The 13,772-nt window shown below is 43.3% G+C and overlaps 1 protein-coding gene across 1 annotated transcript in view; it reads right to left on the minus strand.

Annotated features, from left to right (window-relative positions):
- Positions 1–1,708: 1,708 nt before the first annotated feature.
- ANO2 (anoctamin 2) overlaps positions 1,709–13,772 on the minus strand; it is a 152,789-nt gene continuing 140,725 nt past the window's right edge. Inside the window, exons 20-24 of the mRNA XM_081911712.1 lie at positions 11,119–11,271; positions 10,925–10,977; positions 7,450–7,631; positions 3,251–3,356; positions 1,709–2,615 (exon numbers count right to left, since the gene is read on the minus strand). Of these exons, the coding sequence (XP_081767838.1) occupies positions 2,334–2,615; positions 3,251–3,356; positions 7,450–7,631; positions 10,925–10,977; positions 11,119–11,271 (776 nt within the window). The 3' untranslated portion in view covers positions 1,709–2,333. The remainder of the gene's footprint in view (positions 2,616–3,250; positions 3,357–7,449; positions 7,632–10,924; positions 10,978–11,118; positions 11,272–13,772) is intronic.

Raw genomic sequence — 13,772 nt, forward strand, 5'->3', positions numbered from 1 at the left:
ACTAAGTTAATGCATAAAATTACATTATATCCCTCTTAGGGATATCAGTGAACTAAAATGCTGTGCTTCATCTGAAGATGAAGCTACAGGTGATCACTTCTAGATATGCTTGTATCAGCCAGTCATTTACAGCACCGTAACTTCGATGATAACTTCAGTATTCTAAAATGGACATTTCCCCCATTAAAGCTGGTTTAAGTGATGTTTCATGGATTCTTGTACTCAGTCCGAATTTCCAAATGTGCAGATCACTATTTAGGAAGAGCAGGATTGGGCTTTCTCCTGTTGTTTGTGTGGGTGTTGAGCAAAACCCATGATTTAAACTACGATTTTTATTTTTATTCATAACATCAGTGTACACGGTGCTTTACATAGTTTCAAAAGCAAAAACAGACAGGTCTCTGCACCGATGGAGCAGGTTGACAATGGGGAAGACGACAAAAGGAGGCAAGAAGGAGACAAGGTAGCAGAGAGGGAAAGAGTTGAGGCTCACAACCTAGACAACCTACCTGTACTCTAAATGGTGCTGGTACCCAAGGACAGGTTGCCACTGTTGCACCACCTTCCTCATTATGTCTTCTGCCTCCTGCCCAGATGAACGCCATCATTTATGTCCCACTTGCTCATCAGATGGGACTGAGCCATGGGACAAGAACACAAGCTTGGTACTGTCTAAATCACAAGTGGATTGCCTAGGTTGGAAAAGTATAATTTACTCTTAAAATTATAGAATTGTAGAGTTGGAAGGGACCATGAGGGGCATCTAGTCCCACCCCCTGCCATGCAATGCAGGGTTTTTTTTGGGGGGGGGTCTTGTGAATGGTGCTAGGCACATGTACTTCTGTATGTGGAAACTGATACACAATGTGATGGTGGATTCGAAAGAGGAGAAAATCAGGTGCTAAGCAAAGTGTTCTTCTCACTCTCTATCAGATATGCATGCTGTGGTCTCTCCTGGGCTTTTCATACTTTTAGATTGCAATCCTATACTCACTTACCTGAGGGTAAGCCCTGCTAAACTCTATGTGACTTACTTCTGAGTTGGGCCTTCTCGGTAGTGGCGCCCGCCCTGTGGAACGCCCTCCCATCAGATGTCAAAGCGATAAACATCTACCTGACATTCAGAAGACATCTGAAGGCAGCCCCGTTCAGGGAAGTTTTTAATATGTGACATTTTAGTGTATCTTTCATCTTTGTTGTAAGCCGCCCAGAGTGGCTGGGGAAACCCAGCCAGATGGGCGGGGTACAAATAATAAATCATTATTATTATTATAAGGGACACAGGTGGCGCTGTGGGTTAAAGCCTCAGCGCCTAGGACTTGCTGATCGAAAGGTCGGCGGTTCGAATCCCTGCTGCGGGGTGCGCTCCCGCTGCTCGGTCCCAGCGCCTGCCAACCTAGCAGTTCGAAAGCACCTCCGGGTGCAAGTAGATAAATAGGGACCGCTTACCAGCGGGAAGGTAAACGGCGTTTCCGTATGCAGCTCTGGCTCGCCAGAGCAGCGATGTCACACTGGCCATGTGACCCGGAAGTGTCTCCGGACAGCGCTGGCCCCTGGCCTCTTAAGTGAGATGGGCGCACAACCCCAGAGTCTGTCAAGACTGGCCCGTATGGGCAGGGGTACCTTTACCTTTTATTATTATTATTATTATTATTATTATTATTATTATTATTATTATTGGTAGGTACAGGACTGTGCTGTTAATGAGAGAGAAACATTACTAAATGTCAAAGTGCTCTGTAAATATTTTGTTTTTACGGTTCTGCAGCTTTCAGTCCAGCCACTCAAAACGAGGTCCATCAACATGAGCTGGTGTACTCTTAAGGTAGTTCTGTGAAGGAGTGGGGGATTTCTAAGAGAGGTATTAGAACTCTCACCAAACTATAATTATCAGGATTTGGGATGGGGCAGAAGAAGCAATGCAGGCAAATTGGTATAAAATTACATGAGTTTGTAACATAAATATACAGCGTGTTTTCACGTAGGACATCTGATTAAGAATACTGCAGAGAAATTTAAAAATGAAGCTTCTGAAAACCAGTATAATCTATTTGTCCAAAACAATAGCCAATCACTTCCCCCCTCAAGATCTAACCAGACAATAGGTAAATTATTATTCGATATGTTTCGTACTGGCTGTTATTTCTTGCACTACAAACCTATATGTGCATCATGCTAGCTCAGCTGTCATGTATTCCTCTCCAAATCTTGGGAGCTGTAGCAGGACTAGAGTGATGATGAGAATATTCAGCTGAAGAACATAAGCGTCTTTCACTACTACAGTTCTCTGGGGACAGAGCGATTATAAGTGGTGCAGATGTGCCCTCAAGGAATCATACATCAGTGTGGTGTGAACTAAAGGATGTTAAGCTGCCCCGCTGACTTCGGTTGAACTGGCAGAAACTTGCCGCTCGAATTCTCCTTCCTCTTGTCTCATTTTTGCTCCTTTGCTTGTCTCGCCTGATAAAGTTTTCTATCAGTTTCAGTTTCTCATGCTCTTCCTTCAAGAAGAAATCAACCAGCACACTCTTTTCTTTCTTGATCTGCTCACTGATATCCTTGGGGATGTCTGGGATCATCCAGTCAACAAGCACACTGAGGAACATTACCAGGTTCTGCATGAGAAATAAATTAAATAAGCAGGAGGAAGACGTGTTCCGTACAGCAGTGAAAAGATCCCTAAAGCACTCATTTTGGGGAGGTATAGCCAGGGGTGTAGCACTGTCTACCAGTGCCTGGGGTGCATGTGCGCATACCCCCAAGTGTGGACCGAGCGCGCTAACCCAGCCCTCACCGCTCTCACACGCTGGGCGGGGATAAGGCACAGCAGGCATGGAGGGTGCTCAATAATATAATAATCTCTGGGCTGCGTCCAATACTCCATCAGCAATATACTGTTAGCTGAACAGAAACCAATATATCAAGATGTTTTAATTCTCTTCTAGTTTAGCTGAGACTGTTCCACAAGGGCAAGGGGATTTGAAAGGGTTAGTGAACAAGCGTGAATAAAAATAAATGGACAAACAAGTACAGTGGTACCTCGGGTTACATATGCTTCAGGTTACACCCTCCACTAAGCCAGAAATAGTGCTTCAGGTTAAGAACTTTGTTTCAGGATAAGAACAGAAATCGGGCTTCGGCAGTGCGGCGGCAGCTAAAGTGGTACTTAACCCGAGGTACCACTGTACTGCAGGCAGCAATCAATGCATTACATGTGGCAGTGAAGTAATATAATGCAGAAAGGGTTTACCTGAAAGATAATGACAAAGGCCAAACGGGCAGATAAAACAGTCCAGTACTGCTTAGAAAATTCATACTGGTTTTCAGACCATGGTGGTTCTCTGTAATCCTTAAACCTGTAAAATGGAGCCATTGCTTTAAACTGCACATTCTTGAGCCATATCTGCTACACATAACACAGATCAGTTCAGTTTTCCAGCTAGAAAGTTCCCCAGCAGTTGTGCAATTAAACCCTTCATTTCCAGCAACAGTATTTGGGTTCTCCGTTTATGCTTCAATATTTCTTTTTCACACGCACCAACCACAGCCCCATGTGTCGGGCAGCAGTCATGGATTGCTTTAACAATTTTGACTGACATGGGTTGACTCTGATAAATCAAGCAAGACATTTGCTTTGAGACATTCTAGGTGAAGTGACTGATAAATGGAATCCAATAAATAAATAAAGCTGCCCACATTTCACTGGATGCCAGATTGCACACATGTCCTCCCTAAATGGTTCTGAACAGAGAGCAGAGATGCAAATAACTTTTGTCTGTGCCCAGCAGTGGCAGATGTAGGTCCCTTTTCTTAGTTGATGGGCAGGAGATGGGAGGCGGAAGTGCCGGCATGAATGCAACACATTGTGGCGCTCTCTCTTTTTCTGCTTTTTTTCAGATGCATCAACCATTTTGTGTCATGTCACTTCCCACATGGCAGCCTCTTTGTGTTATGCCAGGCATAGGCAAACTCGGCCCTCCAGATATTTTGGGACTACCAACTCCCATCATCCCTAGCTAACAGGACCAGGGATGATGGGAACTGTAGTCTCAAAACATCTGGAGGGCCGAGTTTGCCTATGCCTGTGTTATGCCATGCTCCCCATGGTAACCATTTTGTGACTGGTACCCATGGAGCTCACTTTCTACCAGCAAGTAAATAGGCTTAATAGTGAACAACTATACCCTTTTTATGAAGATAAATATAATAAATTGTTTTGTTGAGCTTTGATCCCCTTGAGCTCAGTAGGACTTACTTCTGAGAAAGCATACAAAGGAGAATGGTTGTTAGGCACGTAAATATACCAATTTTGTTCTTTAAAAGAATACAAAAGGATAGAGATATATTTATTTGTATAGAAGGCACAGTTTTAGAACGTTCAACTTAGGTTCCCACAGTAGAGAGTTTCAAAAGAGAAGCATGCAAGGTCTGGCCTATATTTAGTATAGTGGGATAATTTAAGACTGAGAGAGAGTGGGAGACAAAATATGGAAGGAAGGAAAGAGTTGGACATGCTGAAGGTCCCAGGTTCAATTTCAGTTCTTTTATTCTATTTATTACAAAATATCTTACCCGCTCTTCACCCTAAGATCCCAGGCCGTGTTACAACAATTGCAAAAACAGATAAAACCACCACAGTTATAAAACCAACGAGCCATTCCAAATGAACCAGAACAGTATTAAGCAGGAGAGATGAGTCCCACAAAAACAAAACATTTTAGCTGTTGCAAAGAGGTGCCTCTGCAACAATGAAAATGCTAGGTGCTTCTGGGGATGGGACGGGGCGAGTTCCAGAATTTAGGGGCTGACACAGAGAAAACCCTCTCCTGAGCCACCTTTCCCCAACATCTCTGAGGGCGGCCGAAGGACCAAGAAAGCCCCCAATAAGGTGAATAGGGGTGGAAACAGTCTTTCAGATATTTGGGGCTTTAAACACTTAATGTGAACAGCTTAAACTGTGCCCAGAAATGCATCCAGTGTAGCTGTTTTAAAACAGGACTTATTTGAGCTCTAATTTGAACCCCAGCACAGTAATCTGGTCCATAAAAAAGGCTGATTGCCAAAGAATTGATGCTTTTGAATTCTGGTGCTGGAGGAGACTCTTGAGAGTTCCATGGACTGCAAGAAGATCAAACCTCTCCATTCTGAAGGAAATCAGCCCTGAGTGCTCACTGGAAGGACAGATCCTGAAGCTGAGGCTCCAATACTTTGGCCACCTCATGAGAAGAGAAGACTCCCTGGAAAAGACCCTGATGTTGGGAAAGATGGAGGGCACAAGGAGAAGGGGACGACAGAGGACAAGATGGTTGGACAGTGTTCTCGAAGCTACCAGCATGAGTCTGACCAAACTCTGGGAGGCAGTGGAAGGCAAGAGTGCCTGGCATGCTCTGGTCAATGGGGTCACAAAGAGTTGGACACGACTAAATGACTAAACAACAACAACTCAGTAATCTGGGGTGCTGCACTTTGGAGTTTCTGAATTATCTGTACACAAATGAGTGTGAAAGTATTTCCAGCAATGAGACTAAGTTATTTATAATAGCAGCATAAATGAGAAACGATTGCTTTCAGCGGGGTGCAACCCTCCCTGGAGCAGGCAGCCTTCCTACATCCTGGACTTGAGAATGATCTCATATAACAAAACTGGGAAAGGTGCTGAGTTCGGAGTCTGGAGGCTTACTACCAATTGGAAGTGACAGCCCTGATGAAATGGACCACTTGTCTGACTTAAGCATCATATGGAAGTATCTGTCCGGTGGCAAATGGCTGCATTCCCACCTGTAAATGTGCACATAATGGCAGTGTGCAATTCTGATATTATACTGGCAAACTGATCAACATGATCTGGCCATATTGTAACTTATTAGGATGAGGGATGTCTGAGAATTCCAGCAAAAACAGAAATGGGAGTGTAAGTTGTCAATATTTGCTAATTCATCCCATGTTTGGAATAAAAAAATCTATCCAGCGAACACTTGTCGCTTTCAGTTCAAAAATGATACATAACTGAACACACTTTTTCCCTTTTATGTTGAAATCACTTTGCATTAAAACATTGTTGCTTTGAAGAAGGAGGAATTAGCTGTTGATGGTTATTACCATTTTGCAGACAGAGATTTAGAACCAAAGGCTGGACATTCCCTGTTAAAAGCCTGTATCTTAAAAATATAGCCTATGAATGAAACACACAAATCTTTGTATCAGACATGGGTACTTCTCAAAGTGATGGGATTGCCTGCAGTGTTTGTCAAATGCACACCTGGTTGCAAACTCAGGTTTGCTCTAGTGTCGTGTGGATAAGCTTTTAGTGACAAACTTGATGGTAGGGTCCGATAAATTCATCCTCATGATCTATACGAAAGGAGTGTTTAACTGAGGAAGGTGTCATATTCATTTTGCCTTGAGCAGAATAATAATAAAAAAATAACCCTTGTACTCTGCAAGAAAAAAATTATGGCTAATTATATGTCACAGATTGTTGACAGATTATTGCCACTGTTGCAATGTTCATTTAGAACGAATACCAGATATTTCAGAGTAGTGGATAAAAATGTTGCCCTACCTATTCTAAGAATGCATCACTGGGGAGTGTTTGAATTTGTTATGGATTCAGTTAAAAACACCTTAATATCAAATGAAGCCCCAATGGGAAATTCCAGCTTCCACGTAATACCATTGACTTTCTCCCCAAATTTTTTTCCAGAAATGAAATGTCTGCATCTATGTGTTTAATTGAGCTAAAATACAAAGCTCATAGCCTCCCTCTATGTTAAGAACCCAACTAGGTGTGAAGCCTCCCTGACACTTAATGGTTTTACTTAAATGTCTCCACTGAGGGCTCTAAATTTGATAAGAGCAGGGGGAAGAGAAAGAGGCTGATCAATCTTTCCCCATGTTTTTCTGATCAAAATCTCAATCCCAAAATTCTTTTCCACCTGTGGGGAAAACATACTGTATCCACTCAGTCAAGGCACATTCATCCACATTGAGATTTGACTTCTAGAGACTTGAGGAAGAGGGATAAACCTCAATAATGGCAACTCCAGCGAACATGTACTCACACTAATAATATTTTAAGAAGGCATCTACAGAATGCAAAACAAGGACAGTGATTTATATGGGCCAGGGACCAGAAATAGGGGCTGCCCCTAGAAAACATGGATACCTATTGGATACTATTTTTTGTTCTCATATTTGTTTCCAAATGATTAAAGAAGAAATATTGTGTGTGTTTCCTAGGGAGTCAAGTCTTGGGCACACTGAGCTTTAGAAAATGTGAGGATCTTACAGGAAGGGCAAACGTGGCTGAAAAATTTACCTTTTGCTGTCAATGACAGAGATCAGTCTTACTCGAATTTTAACCCACTAAAGTTATTGGAACCACCTACCAAAATTGCTCCTACCATAAGTCTTAAATACAATAGCCAGTGATTGGTACAGCTGCTTTACCTGCAAAGGGAAACATCCTCTTCGAAACTTGAGGCTTCTGGCTGGGTTCCAGCCTTGAAATCGCTGACGTTGAAGTATGAGAGAGTGTGATTGATGAAGCCATGCATGGTTCCATTGTGACTATATGCATATTGATAGACAAGGCGCGGAATGAAATCAGAAGTGACGGATATGACAAAAGCCTGGGAGAAAAGAAAAACCTTTACCATATGAGCACAGATATGCATAGTATACTTTGGAGTCAGTTTATGGATGAGGACAGTGATCCAAAAGATATCCAGAAATCCCCAGAGAAGCTGCTTTGTGACTTGAGGACAAGAACTAGTTGGACTTTCAAGTATTATTTGTCTCCACAGCAGTGTGGAAGAGCATCCTACCAGATTGACCTGTAATCTGGCTGTTTAATAAAAATAGATGAGCAGTGGCTGAATGGCCAAGGAGTCTGGCATTTGTTCAAGAGCTCTGCATAGGGAGCCTTTTATGCCTTTTTAATATAAATCTTGGATAGATTTTTACTGCCATCAGTTTGATGTTAGATAACAGTTTATTTGTTTAAAAGATGAGTGAACAAAGAAGGATGATAATAGAAGGATGAGCCTTCTGGCAATTTACGCAATTGAAATTGAACATATTGTTATGAGTTCTTCTAATTCCTGGATCCAACATGGATTCAATTGCTGGAATAGCCAGACCAGCCTAGTAATGGCCCACTAAGTATGAGTTGTTAAGGGAACAAAAGAAGTGGCCGTGAGCCAGATAGTGAGAAGGATAAAGCCTGAATCTGATGCAGAGTTTTGGGACTGCGATGTAAACTCAAAATAAAGCAGCAATGGAGGATAAGGCTATGGATGGCTTCTAGCCACCATGGCTAGGCTCTACTTGCCATGTCAGAGGCAGTATGTCAGTTGTCAGGAATCACACATGGCGAGTGTGTGGTTGCACTTAATCTCTGCATTCAGATTACCCCAAGGCAGATGGCTGCCCACTGTGAGATGGGGATGTGGGAGAAATTTGATTCAGAGGGGCTGGGAGCTGGGGGCACTGTTATGCAGTGGTTTCGCTCCTTCCTCCTGGGCCGGGTTCAGAAAGTGGTGGTGGGGGATGAGTGTTCAGACCCTTGGGCCCTCACTTGTGGGGTGCCTCAGGGTTCCGTCCTCTCCCCCATGCTTTTTAACATCTATATGAAGACACTGGGAGGGATCATCAGGGGGTTTGGACTGGGTGTCCATCAATATGCAGATGATACCCAGCTCTACCTCTCTTTCAAATCAGAACCAGTGAAGGCGTGAAGGTCCTGTGTGAGTGCCTGGAGGCAGTTGGAGGATGGATGGCAGCTAATGGATTGAGGTTGAATCCTGACAAGACAGAAGTACTGTTTTGGGGGGACAGGGGGCGGGCTGGTGTGGAGGACTCCCTGGTCCTGAATAGGGTAACTGTGCCCCTGAAGGACCAGGTGCGCAGCCTGGGAGTCATTTTGGACTCACAGCTGTCCATGGAGGTGCAGGTCAATTCCGTATCCAGGGCAGCTGTCTACCAACTCCACCTGGTACGCAGGCTGAGACCCTACCTGCCCGCGGACTGTCTCGCCAGAGTGGTGCATGCTCTGGTTATCTCCCGCTTGGACTACTGCAATGCGCTCTACGTGGGGCTACCTTTGAAGGTGACTCGGAAACTACAATTAATCCAGAATGTGGCAGCTAGACTGGTGACTGGGGGCGGCTGCCGAGACCACATAACACCGGTCTTGAAAGACCTACATTGGCTCCCAGTACGTTTCCGAGCACAATTCAAAGTGTTGGTGTTGACCTTTAAAGCCCTAAACGGCCTCGGCCCAGTATACCTGAAGGAGCGTCTCCACCCCCATCGTTCTGCCCGGACACTGAGGTCCAGCGCCGAGGCCCTTCTGGCATTTCCCTCATTGTGAGAAGCAAAGCTACAGGGTACCAGGCAGAGGGCCTTCTCGGTAGTGGCACCCGCCCTGTGGAACGCCCTCCCATAAGATGTCAAAGCGATAAATAACTACCTGACATTCAGAAGACATCTTAAGGCAGCCCTGTTCAGGGAAGCTTTTAATCTGTGATATTTTAGTGCATTTTTGGTTTCTATGGAAGCCGCCCAGAGTGGCTGGGGAAACCCAGCCAGATGGGCGGGGTACAAATAATAAATTATTATTATTATTATTATTATTATTATTATTATTATTAGTTCAAATTTATGGGTGAACCTGTTTAATGCCTTTTTGCATAATAGAATGGTTCCTGTTGTTTTGAAGGAGGCAGCAATGGGCAACCATAACTGAAGAAGCCCACTGTGGACCCACAGGTCCAATACACCTTGGTCAAAGCAATCTAGAAGGTGGTCGTGATTCAGCTACAATCAAAACACAAGAAGAGACCTACTGGATCTCACAATGCCCAACCAGATTCCCACAGGAAGCCTGCAAGTAGAACCTGAGCATAGCCCTCCGCACCTGAAATTCAGAGCAATGTCTTCAGAGATGTACTGGAGGTAGACCATAGCTATAACGGCCAGTAGACATGAATTTGTCTTTTGGTGAAGCTTATTATCTTAATGTATCCCAGTCTGGATTCAGGCCTGAGAATCAACAGGGCAGTTCCCAGGTCCCAAGAACTGGGTTGGGTATCAGTTCTGTACAGGTTTGTACTCCCTCTGAAGGAGCAGGTGCATAATTTGTGGGGTGCTCTTAGATCCACTGCTTTCACTTGAGGCCAAGGTGACCTCTTGAGGACCATTACCACCTTTGGTTGGTGTGTCAAACAGGGACAACCTTGCCATGGTGCTCCATATATTGGTTACTGCACAATTAGACAACAGTAGCACAGTGTATATGGAGCTACCCTTTCTATGCTACGATGTTAGCATAAAATGCAGCTGCTATGGTGCTTAGTGGGACATCCAGCTTTACACATTTTACACCATTGCTGAAAGAGCTGTACTAGCCAACTGTTAGCTACCAAGCCAATGTCAAGGCTTTGTTGTTCAATATTCAAAGCCTCACACAATGAACAGACCAAACTGATTTTTGAGATCTTCTGAGGAGCAACAACTTGGAAGTGGGTCTTCTCAGTGACAGCACTCACCTTCTGGAATACCTTTTCCCAGGAAATAAAGTGAGGTGGAGACAGTAATGACCTTCAAACACTTAAAAAACAAAAAACTTTTATGTTTAGCCGAGCTTTCCTGGACTCAGACTCTCTTGTTTAGCACACTGCTCAGTTTAATTAGTGATGTATAATTTCATTTTGTTTTAATCTAGGTTTTAGGAAATTTTTATGGAATGTTGTTGCATTTTTATCATTTTTTTATGTAAACTGCTTAAATAATTATATTATATTAAGTGGTATACATTTTTATAAACAAAGAAATTGATGTTTAAACAAGAAAAGCCTGAAATTCTTGACAGTTTAAGTCAAATCCCCGCTTGTCATAGCATACGTAAGAAGCCAATACTCACATTAATTATTACTGAAAATTTTCCAATGCCACTCAGAATGTTAAACCAAATCCCTGTCAGAGAGAAGAAAGATTTGTTAAGCTGTGCAGTTTCCATTCCTGTTCTCATTGCAAACCAAACTCCAGACCTCATATTTTTCTCTTCCGCCTTTCTATACACCATCTTTACAATAATTTTAAATTTAAAAAACGTACCTATATCTTTTGCTCTTACTGTATCTGGCCTCCTTAGCTCGGTGACAAACTTTTTGGCATCCAGGCGAACTTCAATGACATTGTTGAGCAGGGCAAACACAGGAGCCAGAGGAAAGGAAGCGACAAAGAGTGTGACGAATCCAAACTGTATAACTAGAAGACAGAAAAACATTCTTCCTAAGGCCTGAAAAACCAAGTCTGCAATCACTTGCAAAGCCATGGACATACAGTGCTATGCTTATACAATATATATAAACTTTTAAAGGCATGGTGAACACCACTTAGGTCCACAAGGTTATAAACGCCTCTTTGGCAGAAGGAGGTAACTGTCAGAAAGCCTCATTGAATCTTGAGGATCATGGCAACTATCAGTTGTGAATGACATTTTCATGGGAAAATTACTGGATATTATGGATGAACTGCTTACATTGGCTTGGTCATGCTGGTAGTACCAGGATGGTACCAGCTGGAGTTCACCCCTATTGATTGTCGCTTACCACATGTGGTGGGAATGTAAAAAGGTGAAAAGCTTCTGGGAGATGATATATAATGAGTTGAAAAAAATGTTGAAATATACATTTATAAAGAAACCAGAAGCATTTTTACTAGGCATTGTTGGGAGTGATATAAATAGAAATGAATGTAAGCTCTTTTTATATGCAATAACAGCAGCAAGAATATTATTGGCCCAAAAATGGAAGCAAGAATTACCGACGATTGAAGAATGGAGGATGAAGTTATTGGACTATGCAGAACTAGATAAACTAACAGGATGGATTCGAAACTGGCGGGACCAGAAATTCACGGAAGACTGGAGTAAATTTATGGACTATTTAAAAAGTATTTGTGAAGATCAGATGACGTTTGTAGGTTTGCAAGAAGTTTATCAATAATATATATATATATATATCATGCGAAAGGCTGGGCTGGATGAATCCCTAGCCGGAATTAAGATTGCCGGAAGAAATATCAACAACCTCAGATATGCAGATGACACAACCTTGATGGCAGAAAGTGAGGAGGAATTAAAGAACCTTTTAATGAGGGTGAAAGAGGAGAGCGCAAAATATGGTCTGAAGCGCAACATCAAAAAAAAGAAGATCATGGCCACTGGGCCCATCACCTCCTGGCGAACAGAAGGGGAAGAAATGGAGGCAGTGAGAGATTTTACTTTCTTGGGCTCCATGATCACTGCAGATGGTGACAGCAGCCACGAAATTAAAAGACGCCTGCTTCTTGGGAGAAAAGCAATGACAAACCTAGACAGCATCTTAAAAAGCAGAGACATCACCTTGCCAACAAAGGTCCGTATAGTTAAAGCCATGGTTTTCCCAGTAGTGATGTATGGAAGTGAGAGCTGGACCATAAAGAAGGCTGATCGCCGAGGAATTGATGCTTTTGAATTATGGTGCTAGAGGAGACTCTTGAGAGTCCCATGGACTGCAAGAAGATCAAACCTATCCATTCTTAAGGAAATCAGCCCTGAGTGCTCACTGGAAGGACAGATCCTGAAGCTGGGGCTCCAAGACTTTGGCCACCTCATGAGAAGAAAAGACTCCCTGGAAAAGACCCTGATGTTGGGAAAGGTTGAGGGCACAAGGAGAATGGGACGACAGAGGACAAGATGGTTGGATAGTGTTCTCGAAGCTACCAGCATGAGTTTGACTAAACTGCGGGAGGCAGTGGAAGACAGAAGTGCCTGGGGTGCTCTGGTCCATGGGGTCACGAAGAGTCGGAAACGACTAAATGACTAAACAACAACAATGGAATAGATGAGGGCCATTGAACTGAAACTCAGATGGATATGCTGGTGGTGGGTAGCTTGTCTGTTCAGGAAGATGGTGTCAACCAGTTCAGGTGGGAGTTACATTCTCCTTCAATGGGCAGGTTTGCAGTATGAGCGTGCATGAATTCATCTTTATTACTGAGCTTGGATCACAGCAAGATGGAGACACTGTGGCTGAGTGGTTTACACCATTGTATACCTTCATGTGGAGTAGATGATTTCCCTACACAGAGCATCTCATTTTTTGAGGGTTTAATCTCAACTTGTAGACTCTCACAATTCCAGGCACTTGTGCAAGTGTGTGTATATCTATTGTGTATTTAAATAATACCATTGCCTACATCTTTCTTACACATGAGAAAGCATGGCAACAGAAGGGAGATAGTATTTTTCATTACTTAAAGCACCATAATGTCACAATGCCTAATGAAATGCAAATTAAATTTCTAGATGCTCTAGAGTGGCATCCACATCAGCAAAGCCTTCATGTGTGCAGAAATTTTTCAGGTGTGTGCATGGAACTTTTTTCGATAAGACTGGGGGACCACATGCCCCTTCTAATGGGTCTTGAATTGGTGAGCCGTGGGACATGAAGCAGGAAATTCAGCCTGAACGCTATCATCCACTTTTGGTCACAGGAGGGAATTGAAGGGAAATCTGTCACACCAACAAGAAAACCTCATCACACCAAAGAGTGCAGAATGGACGGACTTTTCTGACTTTTGTAAGAGGAAACTTCTGGATTAGGTTCGCATGCTGCTCTAAGGGACGCGGGTGGCGCTATGGGTTAAACCACAGAGCCTAGGGCTTGCCGATCAGAAGGTTGGCGGTTCTAATCCCTACAATGGGGTGAACTCCTGCTGCTCGG

This window comes from Podarcis melisellensis (genome assembly GCF_964234715.1).
Source record: "Podarcis melisellensis genome assembly, chromosome: 5".
NCBI classification, from domain to species: domain Eukaryota; kingdom Metazoa; phylum Chordata; class Lepidosauria; order Squamata; family Lacertidae; genus Podarcis; species Podarcis melisellensis.